Genomic DNA, 27,513 nt, shown 5'->3' with positions numbered 1-27,513 from the left:
GGGATCCTTGCTCATACCCCATGTTCTGTAAATTTGGGGTGCTCTGGGGATGCTCCAAACCTTGATATTTTGGGGTGTCCTGGGGATGCCCCAATCCTGGATATTTGGGGTGCCCTGGGGATGCTCCAAACCCCGATATTTTGGATGTCCCGGGAACACTCCATACTCCAGGAATGCTCCAAACCCCGATATTTGGGGTGCCCTGAGGATGCCCCAATCCCAGTTATTTGTGGTGCCCCGGGGCCGCCCCAAACCCGGATTTTTGGGGTTCCCCAGCCCCCCCAGTCCCCCCCTGGCTCTGAGCCCGCTGTCCCCCCAGGGTACTCGGTGTCCTCGCTGCGGCTGCCGGGGGGGCAGCGCCTGTTGGTGGCCGGCGCCCCCCGCTTCCAGCACAAGGGCAAGGTCGTCCTCTTCCAGCTGGGCCCCGCCGGCGCCGTCACCGTGGCCCAGGCGCTGACCGGGGAGCAGGTGAGGGGGGCCGGGGGGCTCGGGGGGCTCGGGGAGGGGGTTTGGGGTCCCCCCGCTCGCCCTGACCGCCCCTCGCCCCCCCAGATCGGCTCCTACTTCGGCAGCGAGGTGCTGGCGCTGGACCTGCAGGGGGACGGGGACAGCGAGCTGCTGCTGGTGGCGGCGCCCTCCTACCTGGGCGGGCCCGGCTGGGAGAGAGGGAGGGTCTACGTGTACCTGGTGGGACAGGTGAGGGGCTGGGGGGGGCTGGGGGGGTCTACGTATACCTGGTGGGACAGGTGAGGGGGCTGGGAGAGAGGGAGGGTCTACGTGTACCGGGTGGGACAGGTGAGGGGCTGGGGAGGGGCTACGTGTACCTGGTGGGACAGGTGAGGGGCTGGAGGGGGCTGGGAGAGAGGGAGGGTCTACGTGTACCTGGTGGGACAGGTGAGGGGCTGGAGGGGGCTGGGAGAGAGGGAGGGTCTACGTGTACCTGGTGGGACAGGTGAGGGGCTGGGGGGGGCTGTGTGTACCTGGTGGGACAGGTGAGGGGCTGGGAGGGGCTGGGGAGGGTCTACGTGTACCTGGTGGGACAGGTGAGGGGCTGGGGGGGGCTGGGAGAGAGGGAGGGTCTACGTGTACCTGGTGGGACAGGTGAGGGGTGGGGGGGGGCTACGTGTACCTGGTGGGACAGGTGAGGGGGCTGGGGGGGCCTGGGGAGGGTCTACGTGTACCTGGTGGGACAGGTGAGGGGCTGGGGGGGGCTGGGAGAGAGGGAGGGTCTACGTGTACCTGGTGGGACAGGTGAGGGGCTGGGGGGGGCTGGGAGAGAGGGAGGGTCTACGTGTACCTGGTGGGACAGGTGAGGGGCTGGGGGGGGGCTGGGGGGGGTCTACGTGTACCGGGTGGGACAGGTGAGGGGGCTGGGAGGGGCTACGTGTACCAGGTGGGACAGGTGAGGGGCTGGGGGGCGGCTGGGGAGGGGGCAGGGGTGGGATGGGGGCAGGGGAGGGTCTGTGTGTACTGGGGAGGGGCAGGTGAGGGGGGCTGGGGTGGGTCTGGGGGTGTGGGGCAGGTGAGGGTCTGTGTGTACCCGTGGGTTTGGGGTGTGGGGCAGGTGAGGGGGGCACGGTCTGTGTGTACCTGTGGGACAGGTGAGGGGGTCTGGGGAGGGTTTGTATGTGCCTGTGGGACAGGTGAGAGGGGTGAGGGAAGGGTCTGGGGGGTGTGGGGCAGGTGGGATGGGCTGGGGTGGCTCTGTGTGTGCCATGTGGGGCAAGGGAGAGGGCTGGGGTGGGTCTGGGGGTCTGGGACAGGTGAGGGTCTGTGTGTACCTGTGGGGCTGGGGTGGGTTTGGGGTGTGGGGCAGGTGAGGGGGGCAGGGTCTGTGTGTACCTGTGGGACAGGTGTGGGTTTATGGGTGTGGGGCAGGTCAGAGGGGGCAGGGTCTGTGTGTACCTGTGGGGTTTGGGGTGTGGGGCAGGTGAGGGGGGGCAGGGTCTGTGTGTACCTGTGGGACAGGTGTGGGTTTGTGGTGTGCAGGTGAGAGGCACTGGGTCGAACTGGGGCAGGGACTGGGAGGCTCGGCGGGCCGCAGAGGGACCGGGGCACTTTGAGGCCATCGGGGGGGGGTGACCTCGAGGGTCCGCCCGTCCCTCGGGGTACCCAGAGCCCCCCGCCCGCAGGAGCGCCTGAGCCCCGCGGGCTTGCTGCAGCCCGAGGCGCGGCCGCAGCACTCCCGGTTCGGCGCCGCCCTCGGTGCCGTGCCCGGCCTGAGCCCCGACGGGAGCGCCGGGGCCGTGGTGGGAGCCCCGCTGGAGGACGGGCACCGAGGCGCCGTGTACGTGTTCCACAGCGAGCCCGGGAGCCTGCTCCGCCGAGTGCAGGTGAGAGCACTGGGGGACAGGGACGGGGACAGCCTGGGGATGGGGACAGGGACAGGGACAGCCTGGGACAGGGACAGCCTGCTGCCCCGCCGAGTGCAGGTGAGAGACGGGGACAGGGATGGGGACAGGGAGAGGGAGAGGGACAGGGACAGCCTGCTGCCCCGCCGAGTGCAGGTGAGAGACAGGGACGGGGACAGGGACAGGGACAGCTGGGAATGGGGACAGGGACAGGGACAGCCTGCTGCCCCGCCGAGTGCAGGTGAGAGATGGGGACAGGGACGGGGACAGGGACGGGGACAGGGACAGGGACAGGGACAGGGACAGCCTGCTGCCCCGCCGAGTGCAGGTGAGAGACGGGGGACAGGGACAGCTGGGAATGGGGACAGGGACAGGGAGAGGGGACAGGGACAGCCTGCTGCTCCGCCGAGTGCAGGTGAGAGACAGGGATGGGGACAGGGACAGGGACAGGGACAGCTGGGAATGGGGACAGGGACAGCCCGCTGCCCCGCCGAGTGCAGGTGAGAGACGGGGATGGGGACAGGGACAGGGATGGGGACAGGGACAGCTGGGAATGGGGACAGGGACAGCCTGCTGCCCCGCCGAGTGCAGGTGAGAGACGGGGATGGGGACAGGGACAGGGATGGGGACAGGGACAGCTGGGAATGGGGACAGGGACAGCCTGCTGCCCCGCCGAGTGCAGGTGAGAGATGGGAATGGGGACAGGGACGGGGACAGGGACATGGAGAGGGGACAGGGACAGCTGGGAATGGGGACAGGGACAGGGGACAGGGACACCCCGGGATCAAGGACATGGAGAAGGGACAGGGACACCCTGGGAATGGGGAATAGGGACATGGAGAGGGGACAGGGACACCCCGGGATGGGGACATAGAGAGGGGACAGGGACACCCCTGGAACAGGGACAAGGACACCCTGGGAATGGGGACAGGGACACCCTGGGAATGGGGACAGGGAGAAGGGACAGGGACATCCCGGGATCAGGGACATGGAGAGGGGACAGGGACATGGAGAGGGGACAGGGACACCCCAGAAATAGGGACATGGAGAAGGGACACTCTTATCGTGTGCTGTAATTAAGAAATAATTCGCTTCTGATTGGGATGGCGTGAATGACAACACCTGCATTGTCTCACCCTTTGCATGGGACTAAAAACAGAATAAAAGCTTTAAAAAGCTTTATTTTAGAAGTTTATATTTATTTTTACTTGATTTGATGTTTACTTGATTTTGGTTTTACTTGATTTTATTTTTACTTGATTTTAGTTTTACTTGATTTTATTTTTACCTGATTTTATTTTTGCTTGATTTTGTTTTTACTTGATTTTATTTTTACCTGATTTTGTTTTTACCTGATTTTATTTTTACCTGATTTTATTTTTGCTTGATTTTATTTTTACTTGATTTTATTTTTACCTGATTTTATTTTTACTTGATTTTATTTTTTACTCAATTTTATTTTTACCCGATTTTATTTTTTACTTGATTTCATATTTTCTTTAACCTCATTTTAAGCATTTCTATTCAAAACTATTTATTCTATTTTATAAAACCGACTGAGCCTCTCAGTCACCCCTCTCTGGGCCAGAAAAGGTTTAAAAATCCAGAATTAAAATAAAAATTTCCCGTTGCCAGCGGATCGGGGCGGCGGCGCTGGGCTGGAGCCTGCGGTACTTCGGCATCAGCGTGGACGGACGGACGGACATGGACGGGGACGGACTGGTGGACGTGGCCGTGGGGGCGCAGGGGGCGGCCGTGGTGCTGAGGTGAGCAGGGGACAGGGGAGGGGACAGCACGGGAATGGGGACAGGGACAGGGACAGCCTGGAATGGGGACAGGGAGAGGGACAGGGAGAAGGGACAGGGAGAAAGGACAGGGACACCCCAAAATCAGGGACATGGAGAAGGGACAGGGACAGCCCAGGAATGGGGACAGGGACACCCCGGGAATGGGGACAGGGACAGCCTGGGAATGGGGACAGGGAGAGGGACAGGGACAGGGAGAAGGGGACAGGGACACCCCAAAATCAGGGACATGGAGAAGGGACAGGGACAGCCCAGGAATGGGGACAGGGACACCTGGGAATGGGGACAGGGACAGCCTGGGAATGGGGACAGGGAGAGGGACAGGGACACGGAGAGGGGACATGGAGAAGGGACAGGGACATCCCGGGAATGGGGACAGGGACAGCCCGGGAATGGGGACAGGGAGAAGGGACAGGGACACAGAGAGGGGACAGGGAGAGGGACATCCTGGGAATGGGGACAGGGAGAGGGGACAGGGATACCCCTGACATGGAGAGGGACAGGGACATGGAGAGGGGACAGGGACAGGTGAGAAGGGACAGGGACACCCCAAAATCAGGGACATGGAGAAGGGACAGGGACAGCCCGGCAATGGGGACAGGGACATTCCAGGAATGGGGACATGGAGAGGGACAGGGACACTCCAGGGACAGGGACCTCAGGAATGGGGACATGGAGAGGGGACAGGGACCCCCTTAGAGCGGTGTCACGTGTCCATGGTGACATTCAGGGACAAAGGCGCTCCGTGCCTCAGTTTCCCCCTGGAGAGCCCGCGCTGCTCCCGGGACACTCCCAGCGCTGTCCCCACGGTGACACACGGCTGTCGGTGACACACGGCTGTCCCCACGGTGACACACACCGCTCTCCCCACGGTGACACGCTGCTGTCCCCACGGTGTGTCCCCCACGGCTGTCCCCACGGTGACACACGGCTGTCGGTGACACACGGCTGTCCCCACAGTGACACACCCGCTGTCCCCACGGTGACACACACTGCTGTCCCCACGGTGTGTCCCCACAGTGACACGGCTGTCCCCCCGGTGACACACCCACTGTCCCCACGGTGACACAGCTGTCCCCACGGCTGTCCCCACGGTGACACGGCTGTGCCCCCGGTGACACGGATGTCCCCCCGGTGACACGGCTGTCCCCACGGCTGTCCCCACGGTGTGTCCCCACAGTGTGTCCCCGGTGACAGGGCTGTCGGTGACACACGGCTGTCCCCCCAGTGACACGGCTGTCCCCACGGTGTGTCCCCACGGTGTGTCCCCGGTGACAGGGCTGTCCCCCCCGTGACACGGCTGTCCCCCCGGTGACACATGGCTGTCCCCACGGTGACAGGGCTGTCCCCACGGTGTGTCCCTGCGGTGACAGGGCTGTCCCTCCCGCAGGTCCCGCCGCGTCCTGCGGGTGGTGGCAGCGCTGTCGGTGGAGCCCGCGGCCGTCAGCGTCACCCGGCGGAACTGCCGGCGCAGCGGCTCCGGGGCCGTGTGCCTGCGCGCCCGCCTCTGCTTCCGCAGCGCCCCGCCGGCCACGGGCGTGGGTGAGTGCGGGGTGGGGGCGTGGGGGGCTGGGGGTGCTCCTGGAGCATCCCCGAAACATCCCAAAGGGGGCTGGGGGCGCCCCTGGAGCACCCATGGGTGCGTGGGGAGCACCCCAGAGCATCCCAAAGGGTCCTGGAATGACCTAAAGGGTACTGGGAGTGTCCCTGGAGTATCCCTGGGTGGGTGGGGAGCACCCCAGAGCATCCCAGAGCATCCCAAAGGGTCCTGGAGCATCCCCAAGCATCCCAAAGGGTCCTGGGAGCGCCCCTGGAGCACCCCAGAGCATCCCAAAGGGTGCTGGAGCCTTCCAGAAACATGCCAGAGGGTCCTGGGAGTGTCCCTGGAGCACCCCTGGGTGGGTGGGGAGCACCCCAGAGTGTCCCAGAGGGTCCTGGAGCATCCCAAAGGGGGCCGGGAGCGCCCCTGGGTGCGTGGGGAGCGCCCCAGAGCATCCCAAAGGCTCCTGGAGCCTTCCAGAAACATCCCAGAGCATCCCAAAGGCTCCTGGAACATCCCAAAGAGTCTTGGGAGTGTCCCTGGAGCACCCATGGGTGGGTGGGGAGCACCCCAGAGTGTCCCAGGGGGTCCTGGAGCATCCCAAAGGGTACTGGGAGTGTCCCTGGAGCATCCCTGGGTGGGTGGGGAGCACCCCAGGAACATCCCAGAGCATCCCAAAGGCTCCTGGAGCATCCCCAAAGGGTCTTGGGAGTGCCCCTGGAGCACCCCTGGGTGGGTGGGGAGCACCCCAGAGCATCCCAAAGGGTCCTGGAGCCTTCCAGAAACATCCCAGAGCATCCCAAAAGGTCCTGGGAGTGTCTCTGGAGCACCCCTGGGTGGGTGGGGAGCAGCCCAGAGCATCCCAGAGGGTCCTGGAGCCTTCCAGACCATCCCAAAGGGTCCTGGAGCCTTCCAGAAACATCCCAGAGCATCCCAAAGGGTCCTGGAGCACCCCAGAGCATCCCAAAGGGTCCTGGAATGACTTAAAAGGGTCCTGAGAGTGTCCTTGGAGCACCCCTGGCTGGGCCTGGAGCATCCCAGAGCATCCCAAAGGGTCCTGGACCAACCCACAGTGTCCTGGAGCACTCCAAAGGGTTCTGGGAGTGTCCTTGGAGCGCCCCTGGTTGGGCCTGGAGCATCCCAGAGCATCCTTGGAGCATCCCAAAGGGTCCTTGGGGCATCCCAAAGGGTCCCAGAGCATCCTTGGAGCATCCTGAAGGCTCCCTGGGAGTGTTCCTGGAGCATCCCAAAGGCTCCCAGAGCATCCCAAAGGCTCCCAGAGCATCTCAAAGGCTCCCGGAGCATCCCAAAGGCTCCTTGGAGCATCCCAAAGGCTCCCAGAGCATCTCGAAGGCTCCTTGGAGCATCCCAAAGGCTCCCTGGCAGAGTCCCTGGAGCACCCCCGGCCCTCCCGGGCTCCCTCCCAGCGGAGCAGCCACTCCCGCGGGTATCCCGGCCCCGACCCGCCCCCGTCCCGCAGCTCTCCGGTACAACGCCTCGCTGGAGGAGCGGAGCCCGGGATCCCGCGCCGCCTTCGACTCCGGTTCCCGCCGGCTGCTGCAGCGCCGCATCGAGCTCCCGCTGGGCCGGCAGAGCTGCGCCCGCCTGCCCTTCCACGTCCTGGTCAGTCCCGGGGCTCCTCCCGGCCCCCGGGGCCCCTCCCGGTCCCCGCGGCTCCTCCCGGCCCCCCCGGGGCTCCTCCCGGCCCTCGGGGCTCCTCCCGTCCCCCGGGGCTCCTCCCGGTCCCGTTACCGGGGTCCGGCCCGGGCGAGGCTGACGGGACCCCCCAGTTGTGCAGCCCCGCGGCTCCTCCCGGTCCCCGGGGCTCTTCCCGTCCCCCCGGGCTCTTCCCGTCCCCCCCGGGACTCCTCCCGTCCCCCCCGAGGCTCCTCCTGGCCCCCGGGGCTCCTCCCAGCCCCGTTACCGAGTCCCGGCCCGGGCGGGGCTGACGGGATCCCCGGTCCTGCAGGACACCTCGGATTACCTGCGGCCCCTCAGCCTCAGCCTCAGCTGGGAGCTGGAGGCGGCCGCCGGCTCCGTGCTGGATGAGGCGGCTCCCACCTCCCTCCGCAAACTGGTGTGTACTGGGAGGGGTGTGCCTGGGCACTGGGATGGGCACTGGGCACTGGGATCACCCCTGGACCCCAGAATCACCCCTGGGCACTGGGATGGGCGCTGGGCACTGGGATCATCCCCGGCAATGGGATCACACTGGGCACTGGGATGGGCACTGGGATCACACCTGGGGCACTGGGATCACCCCAGGATCACCCCTGGGGCACTGGGATTGGCACTGGGATCACCCCCGGGCACTGGGATCACACTGGGATCATACCTGGGGCACCGGGATCACCCCTGAGGCACTGGGATCACACTGGGCACTGGGATGGGCACTGGGATCACACTGGGATCACCCCTGGGGCACTGGGATCATACCAGGATCGCCCCTGGGGCACTGGGATCACCCCTGGGGCACTGGGATCACACCAGGATCGCCCCTGGGGCACTGGGATCACCCCTGGGGCACTGGGATTGGCACTGGGATCACCCCTGGGGCACTGGGATCACACCAGGATCGCCCCTGGGGCACTGGGATTGGCACTGGGATCACCCCTGGGGCACTGGGATCACACCAGGATCACCCCTGGGGCACTGGGATCACCCTGGGATCACCCCAGGATTGGCACTGGGATCACCCCTGGGCACCAGGATCACCCCAGGATCACCCCTGGGGCACTGGGATCACCCTGGAATCGGCACTGGGATCACCCCTGGGGCACTGGGATCACCCCTGGACCCCAGAATCACCCCAGGATCACCCCAGGATCACCCCGGGTTCCCCCCCTGCTCCCTCCAGATCCCGTTCTTCAAGGACTGCGGCGACGACGACGAGTGCGTCACCGACCTGGTGCTCAGGGCCACCACGGACCTCGTGGGCTCCAGGTACCCCCCGCTGTCCCCAGTGTCCCTGGGGTGTCCCTGGGGTGCCAGGGGCGCCCCGTGACCCCCGGCCCCAGGCAGAGCCCCCACGTCCTGCGGCGGGGCCGGAGGAGGATGCTGGTGGAGGTGGAGCTGGAGAACCGCCAGGAGAACGCCTACAACGCCAGCCTGTGGCTGCAGCTGCCCCAGAACCTGCACTTCGCCAGCCTCGTGCTGCAGGTGCGGCCTGGGGGAGCCCAGATCCCCGGGGAGCCCCTCCAAGGACCTGGGGAGCCCCTCCAGATCCCTGGGGATCCCCTCCAGATCCCTGGGGAACATCTCCAGATCCATGGGGAACATCTCCAAATCCCTGGGGAACACCTCCAAATCCCCCCCATGTCCCCCCCCCAGGGTCCCTTGCTGTCCCCTGGCAGTGTCCCCAGCCCCGTGGTGTCCCCGTGGTGTCCCCCAGGGTCCCTGTCTGTCCCCTGGCAGTGTCCCCAGCCCCATGGTTTCCCCGTGGTGTCCCCCCAGGGTCCCCTGGCAGTGTCCCCAGCCCCCCCCGTGGTGTCCCCCCAGGGTCCCTGTCTGTCCCCTGGCAGTGTCCCCAGCCCCGTGGTGTCCCCATGGTGTCCCCCCAGGGTCCCCTGGCAGTGTCCCCAGCCCCGTGGTGTCCCCCCAGGGTCCCCTGGCAGTGTCCCCAGCCCCGTGGTGTCCCCCCAGGGTCCCCTGGCAGTGTCCCCAGCCCCGTGGTGTCCCCATGTCCCCCCCAGGAGCCCGGCTCGGTGAAGTTGGAGTGCTCGGCGCTGGGGGGGCAGCGGCGGCGCTGCAGCGTGGGGTACCCCGTGTTCCGCTCGCAGGCCAAGGTAGGACCCCCGAGACCCCCGGGGACCCCTGCCCCAGCCTCGGCTCCAGGCACAGCCTGGGGGAGCCCAAATCCATGGGGAGATCCTTGGGGCTCCACAAATCCATGGGGAACTCCTCCAAATCCATGGGGAACTCCTCCAAATCCATGGGGAGATCCTCCAAATCCATGAGGAGATCCTCGGAGCTCTCCACAAATCCATGGGGAGATCCTCGGAGCTCTCCTCCAAATCCATGGGGAACTCCTCCAAATCCATGGGGAACTCCTCTAAATCCATGAGGAGATCCTCGGAGCTCTCCAACAAATCCATGAGGAGCCTCTCCAAACTCTCCACCAAATCCATGAGGAACTCCTCCAAAATGTCCCACCAAATCCTTGAGGAGCTCTCCCAAACTCTCCCACCAAATCCCTGAGGATCCTCTCCAAAAGTGTCCCACCAAATCCTTGAGGATCTCCTCCAAACTCTCCCACCAAATTCCTCAGGAGCTCCTCCAAACTCTCCCACCCAACCCCTGAGGAGCCCCTCCACGCTGCCCCACCCGGTCCCCGAGGGGGGTCCCTGTCCCCCAGAGCCCCTGGGGACCCCCAGACCCCCCAGACCCCCCTGACCCCCCTGACCCCCAGGTGTCCTTCACCCTGGAGCTGGAGTTCAGCTGCTCCGTCCTGCTGGACCGCGCCGAGCTCACGCTCCGGGCCACCAGGTAGGGGCGGGGCCTATCCATGAGGGGCGTGGTCTAGCCTCAGGGGGCGTGGCTGGAATTTTGGGGACACTCCCAAGCGTCCCCCCCCCCCATGCAGTGACAGCACCGAGCTGACCCCGCAGGACAACGAGGTCCGTCTGTCTGTCCCCATCCGCTACGAGGCCAACGTCTTCCTGTCCAGGTGGGGCTGGGGGTGACACGAGGCGGGGGGACACACCCAGGAGGGACGGGACCCCCCCAGGATGGGGTGACCCCCCAGGATGGGGTGACCCCCAAAAACACTGATCTGCAGAGTGGGGGGGGGTCAGGGAAGGGGATAGGACACCCCCAGGATGGGTGGGACCCCCCCAGAACGGGATGGGACCCCCCGTGACCCCCAAAAACACCGACTGCAGAGTGGGGGGGGTCAGGGATGAGGATGGGACCCCCCAGGATGGGTGGGATCCCCCCCGTGCCCCCCAAAAACGCTGACCCATAGAGTGGGGGAGCCAGGGATGGGGATGGGACCCCCCTGTGCCCCCCAAAAACACCGACCCATAGAGTGGGGGGGGGGTCACAGAGGGGACACCCCCCACCATGGGTGTCACCCTGCAGAGTGGGGGGGGTCACAGAGGGGACACCCCCCCCACCATGGGTGTCACCCCCCCCACCCCGTGTCCCCCCCAGTGCCACCAACCTGCCCCGGTACGAGCTGCGCCCCCCGGGCACCGCCAGCGCCAGCGCCGGCCCCGAGTTCAGCACCACGCTCAAGGTGAGGGCGGGAGGAAGAGGAGGAGGAGGAGGAGGAGGAGGATGGTGATGGTGATGATGGTGGTGACGGTGATGGTGGTGATGGGATGAGGATGGTGGTGATGAAGATGAGGATGGTGATGGTGATGACGGTGATGGTGATGAGGATGGTGGTGATGATGGTGATGGTGATGAGGATGGTGATGGTGATGAGGATGAGGATGGTGATGAGGATGAGGATGGTGATGAGGATGAGGATGGTGATGATGATGGGATGATGATGGTGGTGATGGTGATGAGGATGGTGATGGTGATGATGATGATGGTGATGGTGGTGATGGTGATGGGATGGTGATGGTTATGAGGATGGTGATGGGATGATGATGACGGTGATGGTGGTGATGATGAGGATGATGGCGATGAGGATGGTGATAATGATGGGATGATGATGATGGTGATGGTGATGGTGACGATGATGATGGTGATGATGGTGATGAGGATGGTGATGGGATGATGATGATGGTGATGGGATGATGGTGATGGTGGTGATGGTGATGATGGTGATAATGATGGGATGATGATGAGGATGGTGACGGTGATGGTGATGGGATGATGATGATGATGACGTAGATGGTGATGGTGATGATGGTGATGATGATGATGGGAGGAGGGGGTTCCGGGGGGTCCCGAGGGGTTTTGGTGGACAGGGATCCTCCTCAGGGTTTTGGCGAGAGAGTTTGGATGGATTTGGGGGATATTTTGGAGATGCTCCTCAGGGATTTGGTGGGACAGTTTGGAGGGGTTTGGTGGAAGATTTTGGAGGGATCTGGTGGGACATTTTGGATGAGCTCCTCAGGGATTGGGTGGAACATTTTGGAGGAGCTCCTCGTGGTTTTTGTGGGACATTTTGGATGAGCTCCTCAGGGTTTTTGTGGGACATTTTGGAGGAGCCCCTCGTGGAGCTCCCCATGCCCCCTTTCCCCTCCAGGTGCAGAATTTGGGGTGCCACCCCCTGCAGAACCTCACCCTGCACGTGGCCCTGCCGGCCCTGGGCCCCCGCGGGGTCCCCATCCTGTCTGTCACCGAGGTCCTGGCGGAAAATGTGAGTCTGGGGGACACCTGGGGGGCTCCTGGGGGGGATCCCCCCCGTCTGTGCCCTCTGACCCCCCCTGCCCCCCCCCCAGGCCACCTGCAGGCTGCACCCCCCCAGCGAGGGCACCCCCGCGCCCCCCGAGGAGCTGCTGCACACCGAGAGGCTGGTAGGGGACCCCAAAAATACGGGGGGACCCCAAAAATACGGGGGGGGGGGGCCCAAAAATACAGGGGGACCCCAAAAATACAGGGGATCCCTAAAAATCCAGGGGGGCCCAAAATTCCAGGAGGTCCCTAAAATTCTAGGGGGTCCTCAAAACTCCAAGGGGGGCCCCAAAACTTCAAGGGGGCCCCCCACAATTCCAGGGGGGCCCCAACACTCCAGGGGGGGTCCCAAAACTCCAGGGTGGTTCAGGGGGGGATCCCCATCCTGGGAATTTGGGGAGGTTTGGGGGGTCCCCAGCACTCCCAGGGGGTTCAGGGCTTCAGGGGGATCCCCACCCTGAGGATTTTGGGGGGCTCAGGGGGGTCTCCACCCCTCCCAGTGTATTTTTTGGGTCCGGGGGTCCCCATCCTGGGTATTTGGGGTTCGGGGGGTATTTGGGGTCCGGGGTCCCCATCCTGGGTATTTGGGGTCTGGGGGGTATTTGGGGTCCGGGGATCCCCATCCTGGATATTTTGGGGTTCGGGGCCCCCATCCTGGGTGTTTTTGGGGTCCGGGGGGTATTTGGGGTCCCGGGGTCCCCATCTCGGGTGTTTTTGGGGTCCGGGATCCCCATCCCGGGTGTTTTTGGGGTCCCGGGGGTATTTGGGGTCTGGGGTCCCCATCCCGGGTGTTTTTGGGGTCCGGGGTGTTGTTTTGGGGTCCCGGGGGTCCCCAGCCGTGCCGGGGTGTTGTTTGGGGGTCCCGGGGGTCCCCAGCCGTGCCCCGTTCCCCAGGACTGCTCCCGCTGCCGCTGCCGCTCGCTGCGCTGCCGCCTGGCCCGGCTGGGGCGCGCCGGGGGCGCCTCCGTGCGGCTCCTGCAGAGGCTCCACGAGGGGTCCTTCAGCACGGTGGGCACCAAACCAGTGACAAAAATAAGAGTTAATTTAAAAAAACCCAATTAAAAAGAAGGAAAAAAAATTAGGGTTCATTTTTGGGTTTAGATTTTTATTAGAATTGTAATTTAAAAACAAATTTATTTCATTTAATTTTATTATTTTATTTACTTCTTATTTTATTTTATTTTTAATTTAAATTTATTTTTATATTTTATTTTAATTATTGTATTTTATAGTTGTATTTAATTTTTTAAATTTAATTTAATTTTTAAATTTAATTTTCTTATTATGTTTTATTTTAATTTAACTATTGTATTTTATTTTATAGTTGTATTTAATTTTATTTTTTGATTTAATTTAATTTTTAAATTTATTTTTCTCATTATGTTTTATTTTGATTATTGTATTTTATTTAATAATTGCATTTAATTTTTTAAAATTTAATTTAATTTTTAAATTTAACTTTCTTATTATGTTTTATTTTAATTTCATTTCATTCCTGTATTTTATTTAATAGTTGTATTTAATTTTATTATTTTTTATTTATTTTTATTGTTTTATTTAATTTTATTATTTTTTATTTAATTTTCTTATTGGTTTATTTAATTTTATTATTTTATTTCATGTAGTTATTGTATTTGATTCTATTATTTAATTAAATTTTATTATTTCATGTAGTTATTATTGTATTTAATTTTATTATTATATTTAATTTTATTATTATATTTAATTATACTATTATTTTATTTATTGTTTAACTTTATAATTACTGTATTTAATTTTTTAGTTATTATTATATTTAAATTTATTATTCTATTTAATTTTACTATTCTTTCATTTTATTGTTTTAGTTAACTTTATAATGACTGTATCATTTATATTTATATTTATATTTATATTTATATTTATATTTATATTTATATTTATATTTATTATTAAATTTATATTTATATTTAATTTTATATTTAATTTTCCAATTCTTTTATTCAATTTCCTGACTGACCCAGGTTTGTTCTTCCCTTTCCCACCCCAGATGAAATTCAGGACCCTCAGGATCCTCAGCAGAGTCTGGCTGGGGGTGGAGGGGGGGCTCCTGGTGCTGGAGGAGGGGGCTCAGCACAGGGAGGTAGGACCCCCCCAATTCCCCAAATTCCCCCCAAAATTCCCAAAATCCCCAAATTCCCCCTCAAAATCCCCAAATTCCCCCCAAAATCCCCAAATTCCCCCCAAAATCCCCAAATCCCCCCCAAATTCCCCATTTCCCCCCTCCATCCTTGTTTCCCTCCCCATCCCCGTTTCCCCTAATTTTTTTTTCCTTCCCCAAAATCCTTTTTTCCACCCCAGTCGGTTTCTCCCCTCCAAATTCTGTTTTCCCCCCCAAATTCCCATTGTCCCCAAATCCCCATTTCCCCCCAAATCCCCATTTCCCCCAAATCCCCATTTTCCCCCAATAATCCCATTTTCCCCCAAATCCCCATTTTCCCCCAATTCACTGTTTTTCCCCCAATCCCCATTTTTCCCCCCCAAATCCCCATTTCCCCAATAATCCCCATTTTTCCCCCAATCCCCATTTTCCCCCCAATCCCCATTTTCCCCATAAATCCCATTTTCCCCCCCATATATCCCCATTTTTCCCCAATAATCCCCATTTTTCCCCATAAATCCCCATTTTTTCCCCAAATCCCCATTTTCCCCCTCCAATCCCCATTTTCCCCCAATAATCCCCATTGTCCTCAAATCCCCATTTCCCCCATAAATCCCATTTTTCCCCCCAATCCTCATTTCCCCCCCAAATCCCCATTTCCCCCATAAATCCCCATTCTCCCCATAAATCCCATATTTCCCCATAAATCCCATTTTTCCCCCAATCCCCATTTTTCCCCCCCAAATCCCCATTTTCCCCATAAATCCCATTTCCCCCCCATATATCCCCATTTTTTCCCCAATAATCCCCATTTCCCCCAAATCCCCGTTTCCCCCCAATCCCCATTTCCCCCCCAAATTCCCATTGTCCCCAAATCCCCCTTATTCCCCCAATAATCCCCATTTTTCCCCCATAAATCCCATTTTTCCCCCCATAAATCCCATTTTTCCCCCCATAAATCCCATTTTCCGCCATAATCCCCATATTTTCCCCCAAATCCCCATATTTTTCCCCCATAAATCCCATTTTTCCCCCCAATAATCCCATATTTTTCCCCAACAATCCCATATTTCCCCCCAATAATCCCATATTTTTCCCCAATTCCCCATATTTTTCCCCAAATCTTTTCCCCCCAGCTGTCCCTGGAGCTGCTGCGTCCCCGGGGGGTCCCGGTGTCCCTGTGGGTGCTGGGGGGCAGCGCCCTGGGGGGGCTCCTGCTGCTGGCACTGCTGGGGCTGGGCCTGCACAGGGTGAGGGACATTGGGGACATTGGGGACATCGAGGGGACATTGGGGACACTGGGGACACTGGGGACATTGGGGACATTGGGGACATTGGGGACACCGGGGACACTGGGGGGGCTCCTGCTGCTGGCCCTGCTCGGCCTCGGCCTCCAGAGGGTGAGGGGACAGAGGGGACACCGGGGGGACACTGGGGACACTGAGGGGACAGAGGGGACACCGAGGGGTGACACTGAGGGGTGGCACCCAGGGGAGGGGACACAGTGGCACTGAAGGGGGGCACAGTGGCACCTTGGGGTGACATCATGGGAGGGCACTGAGGGGGTGACATCTGGGGGGGTCACGTTGTCACCTTGGGGTGGTCACGATGTCACCTTGGGGAGGGTTCAGATGCCACCTGGGCAGGGTGGGGGCCATCCTGTCACCTTGGGGGGGTGACAGTGTCACCTCGGGAGTGCCAGGGTGTCACCCCAGGGCAGGGTGGCATTGTCCCCTCGGGAGTGCCACCATGTCACCCCTGGGTTAGGGTGGCACTGTCCCCTCGGGAGTGCCAGGGTGTCACCGCCGTCCCTCGGTCCCCTCCCCCAGCTGGGATTCTTCCGCCGCCCGAAGCCCCCCCGGGAGGAGGAGGAGGAGGAGGAGGAGGATGAAGAGCGCTGAGGTGGCAGCCGGGAATGTCCCCGGGAATGTCCCCGGGAATGTCCCCGGGAATGTCCCCGCGGGCCACGCGCCAGGGCTGGCACCGGAGGAGGAGCCCCGGGATGGAGCAGGGGGAAAAACGGGAAAAAATGGGAAAAAATCGGGGGAAAAAATGGGAAAAAAGTGGGGGAAAAAAGGGGAAAATGTGGGAAAAAAATGGGAAAAAAGCACGGGATGGAGCAGGGGGGAAATCCGGGAAAAGTGGGGAAAAAATGGGGAAAAAATGGGGAAAATGGGAAAAAAGTGGGGAAAAAATGGGAAAAAAGTGGGAAAAAAATGGGAAAAAATTGGGAAAAAAAAGGTGGGAATGCCGTGGGATGGAGCAGGGGGGAAATCCGGGAAAAGTGGGAAAAAACGGGGGAAAAATGGGAAAAAATCGGGGGAAAAAAGCGGGGAAAAAATGGGAAAAAAATTGGGAAAAAGCAGGAAAAAAATGGGAAAAAAAAGTGGGAATATCATGGGATGGAGCAGGGGGGAAATCCGGGAAAAGTGGGGAAAAAATTGGGAAAAAAAAGAGGGAAAAAATGGGAAAAAAGCGGGAAAAAAGTGGGAAAAAAGCGTGGGAATGCCGTGGGATGGAGCAGGGGGGAAATCCGGGAAAAGTAGGAAAAAATTTGGAAAAAAGTGGGAAAAAAATGGGAAAAAGTCGGGAAAAAAGCACGGGATGGAGCAGGGGGGAAATCAGGGAAAAGTGGGGAAAAAATGGGAAAAAAATTGGGAAAAAAATGGGAAAAAAGTGGGAAAAAAGGTGGGAATGCCGTGGGATGGAGCAGGGGGGAAATCCGGGAAAAGTGGGAAAAAAAATGGGGAAAAAGTGGGAAAAAAAAGGGAAAAAAGTGGGAAAAAAGCACGGGATGGAGCAGGGGGGAAATCAGGGAAAAGTGGGAAAAAATGGGAAAAAAATTGGGAAAAAAATGGGAAAAAAGTGGGAAAAAAATGGGAAAAAAGTGGGGAAAAAAGGTGGGAATGCCGTGGGATGGAGCAGGGGGGAAATCCGGGAAAAATGGGGGAAAAAATTGGGAAAAAAGAGGGAAAAAGAGGGAAAAAAATGGGAAAAAAGCGGGAAAAAAGCATGGGAATGCCGTGGATGGAGCAGCTCCTGCAATAAAACCCTGGAATGATCCCAAAGGTGACAGAGAGGGAAATCCCAGCCCTGTGTTGGAATCCTGGAGTCTGAGGATGGGGAATTGCTGATTTCCAGGGAAAAGGAGGAATTGAGGGAGGGGTGACATCCCCCCCTCCCCAAAAATCTGCATTTCCAGGGGAGCTGCAGGTGCTGGATGAGAGGGGAAAATGGAAAATGTCAATTTATGAACCCAAAAATGCACCCAGGATTGGGGGGTACAGAGCAGGGGGTGTTTGATCTCCTCCCTTGGGGATAAAAACAGCAAATTGGGGTTTTCCTTCCCTAAAAAGAGCAAATTGGGGTTTTCCTACCCCAAAACCAGCAAAATCAGGGATTTCCTTCCCCAAAACCACCAAATCAGGGATTTCCTTCCTTCCTTCCCCAAAAAGAGCAAATCAGGATTTTTTTTTCCCCAAAAACACCAAATCAAGGATTTCCTTCCTTCCCTAAAACCAGCAGATCAGGGTTTTCCTACCCAAAACCAGCTAATCAGTTTTTTTCCCCCCAAAAACAGCGAAATCAGGGTTTTCCTTCCTTCCCCAAAAAGAGCAAATCAGGGTTTTCCCACCCCAAAAAGGCCAATTCAGGTTTTTTTCTCCCCAAAACCAGCAAATCAAGGTTTTCCTACCCCAAAACCAGCAAATCAGAGGTTTTTTTCCCCAAGAACAGGGATTTCCTTCCCCAAAAAAGCAGATCAGGATTTTCCCACCCCAAACCAGCAAATCAGGGTTTTCCTTCCTTCCCAAAAACAGCAAATCAGGGTTTTTTCCCCAAAACCAGCAGATCAGGGTTTTCCTTCCTTCCCCAAAAACACCAAATCAGGATTTTCCCACCCCAAAAACAGCAAATCAGTTTTTTTTTTCCCCCAAAAGAGCAAATCAGGGTTTTCCTCCCCAAAAATAACAAATCAGGGTTTTCCTTCCTTCCCCAAAAACACCAAATCAGGGTTTTCCCACCCCAAAAAGACCAATTCAGGTTTTTTTCTCCCCAAAAACACCAAATCAGGTTTTTTTCCCCCCAAAACCAGCAGATCAGAGTTTTCTTTCCTTCCCCAAAAAGAGCAATCAGGATTTTTTTCCCCAAAAAACACCAAATCAGGGTTTTTTCCCCAAAACCAGCAAATCAGGGTTTTCCTTCCTTCCCAAAACCACCAAATCAGGGTTTTCCTTCCCCCCCAAAACCACCAAATCAGGGATTTCCTTCCCCAAGAACAGCAATTCAGGGTTTTTTTTCCCCCAAAAACAACAAATCAAGGTTTCCTACCCCAAAACCAGCAAAATCAGGGTTTTCCTCCCCAAAAACAGCAGATCAGAGTTTTCTGTCCTTCCCCAAAAACACCAAATCAGGATTTTCCCACCCCAAAAAGAGCAAATCAGGTTTTTTCCCCCCAAATCAGCAAATCAGGGTTTTCCTTCCTTCCCTAAAAACAACAGATCAGGGTTTTTTTCCCCAAAACCAGCAAAATCAGGGATTTCCTTCCCCAAAACCAGCAAAATCAAGTTTTTTTTTTCCCCAAATCCAGCAATTCAGGTTTTTCTTTCCCCAAAACAGCAAATCAGGGTTTTTTCCCCCCAAACCAGCAAATCAGAGTTTTCCTTCCTCCCCCAAAAACACCAAATCAGGGTTTTTTCCCCCAAAACACCAAATCAGGGATTTCCTCCCCAAAACAGCTTTTCTGAGCCCGTTCCTGCCCCCCTCACCCCCTCCCCTTCCCTCCCTCCCCTCCCCAGGGATGATTTGGGATTTGGGATTCCTTGAGAAAGGTTTTTATTGGACGGAAGAGCAAAGAAAAAATCGGGAATTGGATCCACCAGGGATGGGGGTGACACTGTCCCCAGCCAGGGCAGCCAGTGGGGACCACGAGGATGAGGAAAAAAATCCCAGGGTTGAATCCTGGAAAAGTCACAGAATGGAAAAAACAACAAAAAACCAACAAAAAAATCAAAAAACCAACAAAAAACCAAAAAAAACCAACAAAAAAACCCCAAAAAACCAACAAAAAACCCCAAAAAACCAGAAAAGCAACAAAAAACAGCTCAAAACAACCAAAAAATGAGGAAAAATGAAGAATTTCCTTAAGTTAGGGGGGGTGGTCCATAATTCCTGCCTGGAATGACTCCTGGGGGGACTTGGACACACCTGGGGCCACGGGCAACGTGGAAAAGGGTTGGAAAAAACCCCAAATCCAGCCCAAAAATGGCCCAGGAGGAGCCAAAATCCTGCTGAGAGCGTTCCCAGGATCATGGGGGGCTCCAGAACCTTCCACCCACCATGATTTTACAGACCCCCCCCTCAAGGGTTTCATCCATAAAATCTCTCCTGGCTGCAGGAAGATCCCAAAAAACCAAAAGAAAAATCCCCCCAAAAAATAAATCCCAATTTTTTTCCAGAGAAGGCCACGAGAGGAGGGAGGGGGGTGTGGAATTGGAACCCCCTCTTTGGACCAGGCCTTTACTGGAAAAAAAACCCCAAAAAACCAACCAAAAAACCTTTTCTGATACAAAAACTGAACTCAAATCACTCCCCAAACTTCCCAATTTTGGGCTAACGAGGCAATTCCACGGAGCAGAGGGAGAAATTCCCAGAAATTCCCGGGAGGAGAGCGCTGCCATCCCACAGGGCGGGGCCCCCCCCAAAATTCCTGCTGCTCTGGGGTGGGATCAGCTCGGAATTCTCAGCGTGCACCTCGAGCTGGGATGCCTCTGGAACCTTCTGGAAGGGTGCAGAATGTTCCAGAAGGGTCAGAAAGTCCATCTCTCCTGCACTGGGCTGTCGGAGGAGTCGGGGTTCGGGATTTGCCGGGTGGAATCTTCGCCCTTGAGGCTCTTCCTGCAGACGGGACACGTGTCGTGCTGTGGGGACACAGAGCTGTCACCTGGGGGATTTATCCCAAATTCTGAGAATTTCAAAAATTTTCTGTGTTGAAAGTCAATGAGCCATCAGAAATTGGGGAGAAAATGGGGAGAAAAATTCCAAATTTCTTTGCTAACACCGAGATCAACGTTGTGCGGTTTGAACACAAGTGTGCAACACCACAGAGCAGAAAAAACTGAATTAAAGATTTTATAATACAGCAATATTTATAAGGCAAAATAAAAGTTGTAGGAGAATTAGTTTAGTTTAATTTTAGGAATTTTTTCACTTTTTTCTTCATGAGTTTGAGTAGTATTGTATAATTAAATAATTTTATAATTCCCCCTTGAGGCTGTTCCTGCAGACGGGACACGTGTCGTGCTGTGGGGACACAGAGCTGTCACCTGGGGGATTTACCCCAAAATAATGAGAATTTTAAAATTTTCTGTGCTGAAAGGCACTGAGCCATCAGAAAATGTTACATTTGACCTGAAGAAATTCCAATTTTTTTTGCTAACACCGAGATCAACGTTGCGCAGTTTGAACAGAAGTGTGCAACACCACAGGGCAGAAAAAATTGAATTAAAGATTTTAGAGTGCAGCAATATTTATAAGGCAAAATAAAAGTTGTAGGAGAATTAGTTTAGTTTAATTTTACAAATTTTTCACTTTCTTCTTCATGAGTTTGAGTAGTATTGTATAATTAAATAATTTTATAATTCCCCCTTGGGGCTGTTCCTGCAGACGGGACACGTGTCGTGCTGTGGGGACACAGAGCTGTCACCTGGGGGATTTACCCCAAAATAATGAGAATTTAAAATTTTCTGTGCTGAAAGGCACTGAGCCATCAGAAAATGGGGAGAAAATGGGGAGAAAAATCCAAATTTTTTTTTCTAACACCGAGATCAACGTTGCGCAGTTTGAACAGAAGTGTGCAACACCACAGGGCAGAAAAAATTGAATTAAAGATTTTAGTGTGCAGCAATATTTATAAGGCAAAATAAAAGTTGTAGGAGAATTAGTTTAGTTTAATTTTACAAATTTTTCATTTTCTTCTTCATGAGTTTGAGTAGTATTGTAAAATTAAATAATTTTATAATTCTCCCTTGAGGCTCTTCCTGCAGACGGGACACGTGTCGTGCTGTGGGGACACAGAGCTGTCACCTGGGGGATTTACCCCAAAATAATGAGAATTTTAAAAATTTCTGTGTTGAAAGGCACTGAGCCACGAGAAAATGTTACATTTGACCTGAAGAAATTCCAATTTTTTTTGCTAATACCGAGATCAACGTTGCGCAGTTTGAACAGAAGTGTGCAACACCACAGGGCAGAAAAAATTGAATTAAAGATTTTATAATACAGCAATATTTATAAGGCAAAATAAAAGTTGTAGGGGAATTAGTTTAGTTTAATTTTAGGAATTTTTTCACTTTCTTCTTCATGAGTTTGAGTAGTATTATAGAATTAAATAATTTTATAATTCTCCCTTGAGGCTCTTCCTGCAGACGGGACACGTGTCGTGCTGTGGGGACACAGAGCTGTCACCTGGGGGATTTACCCCAAAATAATGAGAATTTAAAATTTTCTGTGCTGAAAGGCACTGAGCCATCAGAAATTGGGGAGAAAATGGGGAGAAAAATTCCAAATTTCTTTGCTAACACCGAGATCAACGTTGTGCGGTTTGAACACAAGTGTGCAACACCACAGAGCAGAAAAAACTGAATTAAAGATTTTATAATACAGCAATATTTATAAGGCAAAATAAAAGTTGTAGGAGAATTAGTTTAGTTTAATTTTAGGAATTTTTTCACTTTTTTCTTCATGAGTTTGAGTAGTATTATAGAATTAAATAATTTTATGATTCCCCCTTGAGGCTCTTCCTGCAGACGGGACACGTGTCGTGCTGTGGGGACACAGAGCTGTCACCTGGGGGATTTATCCCAAAATAATGAGAATTTTAAAAATTTCTGTGCTGAAAGGCACTGAGCCTCGAGAAAATGTTACATTTGACCTGAAGAAATTCCAATTTTTTTTGCTAATATCGAGATCAATGTTGCGCTGTTTGAACAGAATTGTGCAACACCACAGGGCAGAAAAAACTGAATTAAAGATTTGAGGGTGCAGCAATATTTATAAGGCAAAATAAAAGTTGTAGGAGAATTAGTTTAGTTTAATTTTAGGAATTTTTTCACTTTCTTCTTCATGAGTTTGAGTATTGTATAATTAAATAATTTTATAATTCCCCCTCGGGGCTGTTCCTGCAGACGGGACACGTGTCGTGCTGTGGGGACACAGAGCTGTCACCTGGGGGATTTACCCCAAATAATGAGAATTTTAAAATCTTCTGTGCTGAAAGGCACTGAGTCTCAAGAAAATGGGGAGAAAATGGGGAGAAAAATCCAAATTTTTTTGCTAACACCGAGATCAACGTTGCGCAGTTTGAACAGAAGTGTGCAACACCACAGGGCAGAAAAAATTGTATTAAAGAATTTATAATACAGCAATATTTATAAGGCAAAATAAAAGTTGTAGGGGAATTAGTTTAGTTCAATTTTAGGAATTTTTTCACTTTTTTCTTCATGAGTTTGAGTATTATAGAATTAAATAATTTTATGATTCCCCCTTGAGGCTCTTCCTGCAGACGGGACACGTGTCGTGCTGTGGGGACACAGAGCTGTCACCTGGGGGATTTACCCCAAATAATGAGAATTTCAAAACATTCTGTGCTGAAAGGCACTGAGCCTCGAGAAAATGTTACATTTGACCTGAAGGTGTGGAGAAAAATTCCAGTTTTTTTGCTAACACCAAGATCAACGTTGCGCAGTTTGAACACAAGTGTGCAACACCACAGGGTAGAAAAAACTGAATTAAAGATTTTATAATACAGCAATATTTATCAGGCAAAATAAAAGTTGTAGGGGAATTAGCTTAGTTTAATTTTACAAATTTTTCACTTTCTTCTTCATGAGTTTGAGTAGTATTGTATAATTAAATAATTTTATAATTCTCCCTTGAGGCTCTTCCTGTAGACGGGACACGTGTCGTGCTGTGGGGACACAGAGCTGTCACCTGGGGGATTTACCCCAAAATAATGAGAATTTTAAAATTTTCTGTGCTGAAAGGCACTGAGCCTTCAGAAAATGTTACATTTGACCTGAAGAAATTCCAATTTTTTTTGCTAACACCGAGATCAACGTTGCGCGGTTTGAACAGAAGCGTGCAACACCACAGGGCAGAAAAAACTGAATTAAAGATTTTAGAGTGCAGCAATATTTATAAGGCAAAATAAAACTTGTAGGAGAATTAGTTTAGTTTAATTTTAGGAATTTTTTCACTTTCTTCTTCATGAGTTTGAGTAGTATTGTATAATGAAATAATTTTATAATTCCCCCTTGAGGCTGTTCCTGCAGACGGGACACGTGTCGTGCTGTGGGGACACAGAGCTGTCACCTGGGGGATTTATCCCAAATAATGAGAATTTTAAAATTTTCTGTGCTGAAAGGCACTGAGCCACGAGAAAATGTTACATTTGACCTGAAGAAATTCCAATTTTTTTTGCTAATACCGAGATCAACGTTGTGCAGTTTGAACAGAAGTGTGCAACACCACAGGGCAGAAAAAACTGAATTAAAGATTTTAGAGTGCAGCAATATTTAAAAGGCAAAATAAAAGTTGTAGGATAGTTTAGTTTAAGGAAATTTTTCACTTTCTTCTTCATGAGTTTGAGTAGTATTGTATAATTAAATAATTTTATAATTCCCCCTTGGGGCTGTTCCTGCAGACGGGACACGTGTCGTGCTGTGGGGACACAGAGCTGTCACCTGGGGGATTTACCCCAAATAATGAGAATTTTAAAAATTTCTGTGCTGAAAGGCACTGAGCCTCAAGAAAATGGGGAGAAAATGGGGAGAAAAATTCCAAATTTCTTTGCTAACACCGAGATCAACGTTGCGCAGTTTGAACACAAGTGTGCAACACCACAGGGTAGAAAAAACTGAATTAAAGATTTTAGAGTGCAGCAATATTTATAAGGCAAAATAAAAGTTGTAGGGGAATTAGTTTAGTTTAATTTTACAAATTTTTCACTTTTTTCTTCATGAGTTTGAGCAGTATTGTATAATTAAATAATTTTGTAATTCCCCCTTGAGGCTCTTGCTGCAGACGGGACACGTGTCGTGCTGTAGGGACACAGAGCTGTCACCTGGGGGATTTACCCCAAATAATGAGAATTTAAAATTTTCTGTGCTGAAAGGGACTGAGACTCAAGAAAATGTTACATTTGACCTGAAGAAATTCCAATTTTTTTTGCTAACACCGAGATCAACGTTGCGCAGTCTGAACACAAGTGTGCAACACCACAGGGCAGAAAAAATTGAATTAGAGATTTTAGAGTGCAGCAATATTTATAAGGCAAAATAAAAGTTGTAGGGGAATTAGTTTAATTTAATTTTAGGGAATTTTTCACTTTCTTCTCCATGAGTTTGAGCAGTTAGAAATAATAATTAGTAAGGACTAATTAGTCGGAACAGTCGGTATTGCGGGCTTGGCGGAATTGATAATTAGATTAAAAATAAAAATAATTTAAGAGTCAATTCTTAATTGGACAGTTAAAAACCCTTAGAGAGAAAGTGAGAGATGTGTGTGGGACTCACCAGCTCCAGCCAGGGCACGATGCAGCTGCTGTGGAAGACGTGGTTGCAGGGGAGCTGCCGCACCTGCTCGGCCACGGTGTAATCCTCCTTGCACACCGGGCACTCCAGGCCTGTGTCTGCAACGGGGACGGGATCATCCATGGATCCATCTGTCCATCCATGGATCCATCTGTCCATCCATGGATCCATCTCTCCATCCATGGATCCATCTGTCCATCATCTGTCTGTCCATCCATCATCCATGGATCCATCCGTCCATCCATCCATCCATCCATCCATCCATCCATCCATCCATCATCCATCATCCATCCATCCATCCATCCATCCATCCATCCATCCATCCATCCATCCATCCATCCATCCATCATCCATCCATCATCCATCCCTCCATCCATCCATCCATCCATCCATCATCCATCATCTTGGGATGGGAAAACCATCATGGGAGGGGAAAAAAACCATCTTGGGGAGGGGGAAATCATCATGGGGAGGGGGAAAAAACCATCTTGAGGAGGGGGAAACAATCCTGGAGATGGGAAAACAATTATGGGGATGGGGAAAAAACCATCATGGAGAGGGGGAAATCATCATGGGGAGGGGAAAAAGCCCATAATGGGATAGGAAAATCATCATGGGGATGGGAAAATCATTGTGGGGAGGGGGAAATCATCTTGGGGAGGGGGAAACAATCATGTGGAGGGGAAAAATCCCATAATGGGATAGGAAACCCATCATGGGGAGGGGGAAATTATCGTGGGGAGGGGGAAAATCATCTTGGGGAGGGGGAAAAAACCATAATGGGATAGGAAAACCATCATGGGGATGGGAAAATCATCTTGGGGAGGGGGAAATCATCTTGGGGAGGGGGAAACAATCATGGGGAGGGGAATAAACCCCTAATGGGATATGAAAACCATCATGGGGAGGGGGAAATCATCTTGGGGAAGGGCAAAAAAACATCATGGGGAGGGAAAAATCATCGTGGGGAGGGGGAAATCATCGTGGGGAGGGGGAAATCATCGTGGGGAGGGGGAAATCATCATGGGGAGGGAGAAATCATCGTGGGGAGGGAGAAATCATTGTGGGGATGGGGAAACAATCATGGGAAGGGGAAAAAACCCATAATGGGATAGGAAAACCATCATGGGGAGGGGGAAATCATTGTGGGGATGAGGGAAAATCATCTTGGGGAGGGGGAAACAATCATGGAGATGGGAAAACCATTATGGGGATGGGAAAAAAACCATTGTGGGGAGGGGGAAACCATCGTGGGGAGGGGGAAAATCATCTTGGGGAAGGGAAAACAGCCATCATGGGGAAGGGAAGAGTCCAACTGGCCCATTTTAGGACTCCCCAAACACTCAGGAGAACCTGGAGCTCCCAAATCCCCGGCAGAACCGAACCCCAGAGCCGGCAGCAGCAAAATTCGGGGTGTGCCAGCTTCCAGCCCAGTGCCAGGGGCACAGAGCAGAACAGGGGAGCTCAGGGTGGGCGTGGGGAGGGGGATGCAGCCACCCACCGACTTGTTCCTGCGTCACCGGCACCGTGGGGAGCGAGGAGATCTTCTCCTTGTCGGCCGGGGGTGGCCCCGTGTTCTCCAGCTGGCCCAGGAGCTGTGCAGGGAGAGAATGACAGTGAAATCTGGGATTGGGTCATGAAATAAAATCAATTTCCATGAGAGGAAACAATCCCCAGGAGCTGTGCAGGGGAGAAAGAATGACAGTGAAATCTGGGATTGGGTCAGGAAATAAAATCAATTCCCATGAGAGGAAACAATCCCCAGGAGCTGTGCAGGGGAGAAAGGATGACAGTGAAATTTGGGATTGGGTCACAAATAAAATCAATTTCCATGAGAGCAAACAATCCCCAGGAGCTGTGCAGGGGAGAGAATGACAGTGAAATTTGGGATTGGGTCAGGAAATAAAATCAATTTCCATGAGAGCAAACAATCCCCAGGAGCTGTGCAGGGGAGAGAATGAATGACAGTGAAATTTGGGATTGGGACAGGAAATAAAATCAATTTCCATGAGAGCAAACAATCCCCAGGAGCTGTGCAGGGGAGAAAGGATGACAGTGAAATCTGGGATTGGGACAGGAAATAAAAACAATTTCCATGAGAGGAAACAATCCCCAGCTGGCCCAGGAGCTGTGCAGGGGAGAGAATGAATGACAGTGAAATTTGGGATTGGGTCAGGAAATAAAATCAATTCCCATGAGACCAAACAATGCCCAGATGGTGAACAATCCCCAGGAGCTGTGCAGGGGGAGAAATCCTGAGCTCAGGAGCAGGGATGGTCCCTGGAGCTGCCCCCCCAGCCCTCACCTGTGGGATTTCAGGTAACCCCAACAAGGGGAGAAGTGAGTGAATGTGACTCTGTGTGCTCAGAATGCTAATTTATCATTTTATGATATTATAAATGCTGTGCTAAACTCTACTGAAGGATGCAGACACAAAGGATGACAATGAAATTTGTGATTCTCTCATGATTGGTCATAAATAAAATCAATTTCCATGAGACCAACCAATGCCCAGATGGTGAACAATCCCCAGCCCACATTCCAAAGCAGCAAAACACAGGAAAAAACACTCAGATAATCTTGTTTTCATTATTCTCTGAGTCCTCCCAGGAGGAGAAATTCAGGCAAAGGGTTTTTTTTGGTGAAGATGTGGCAGTGCCACTCACCTGGGTGACGATGGCGTCGAGGGCCGCTCTGTCCCCACGCGTAATCGCCGGGGCTGGGAAGTGCAGCATCC

The 27,513-nt window shown here is 53.3% G+C and overlaps 2 protein-coding genes across 2 annotated transcripts in view; one reads left to right on the top strand and one right to left on the bottom strand.

Annotated features, from left to right (window-relative positions):
- Positions 1-17,646, top strand: part of ITGA10 (integrin subunit alpha 10) — a 29,486-nt gene extending 11,840 nt beyond the window's left edge. Inside the window, exons 12-30 of the mRNA XM_084222953.1 lie at positions 320-468; positions 553-696; positions 2,133-2,333; positions 3,987-4,117; positions 5,547-5,698; positions 7,177-7,319; positions 7,666-7,773; positions 8,554-8,639; positions 8,714-8,855; positions 9,389-9,481; positions 10,105-10,181; positions 10,279-10,362; positions 10,848-10,932; positions 11,899-12,012; positions 12,095-12,169; positions 12,942-13,055; positions 14,077-14,169; positions 15,324-15,437; positions 16,017-17,646. Coding sequence (XP_084079079.1) covers positions 320-468; positions 553-696; positions 2,133-2,333; positions 3,987-4,117; positions 5,547-5,698; positions 7,177-7,319; positions 7,666-7,773; positions 8,554-8,639; positions 8,714-8,855; positions 9,389-9,481; positions 10,105-10,181; positions 10,279-10,362; positions 10,848-10,932; positions 11,899-12,012; positions 12,095-12,169; positions 12,942-13,055; positions 14,077-14,169; positions 15,324-15,437; positions 16,017-16,088 — 2,177 coding nt within the window. The 3' untranslated portion in view covers positions 16,089-17,646. The remainder of the gene's footprint in view (positions 1-319; positions 469-552; positions 697-2,132; positions 2,334-3,986; positions 4,118-5,546; positions 5,699-7,176; positions 7,320-7,665; positions 7,774-8,553; positions 8,640-8,713; positions 8,856-9,388; positions 9,482-10,104; positions 10,182-10,278; positions 10,363-10,847; positions 10,933-11,898; positions 12,013-12,094; positions 12,170-12,941; positions 13,056-14,076; positions 14,170-15,323; positions 15,438-16,016) is intronic.
- A 1,124-nt stretch (positions 17,647-18,770) lies between these two features.
- The window catches only part of RNF115 (ring finger protein 115), a 15,250-nt gene continuing 6,507 nt past the window's right edge, over positions 18,771-27,513 (bottom strand). Inside the window, 5 exon segments of the mRNA XM_084223184.1 lie at positions 18,771-20,105; positions 24,759-24,874; positions 26,278-26,371; positions 27,443-27,463; positions 27,465-27,495. Coding sequence (XP_084079310.1) covers positions 19,995-20,105; positions 24,759-24,874; positions 26,278-26,371; positions 27,443-27,463; positions 27,465-27,495 — 373 coding nt within the window. The 3' untranslated portion in view covers positions 18,771-19,994.

This window comes from Fringilla coelebs (genome assembly GCF_963513975.1).
Source record: "Fringilla coelebs genome assembly, chromosome: 29".
Lineage (NCBI taxonomy): Eukaryota > Metazoa > Chordata > Aves > Passeriformes > Fringillidae > Fringilla > Fringilla coelebs.
The sequence above is the reverse complement of the archived record's forward strand: the minus strand, read 5'-3'. Positions and strand labels throughout refer to the sequence as shown.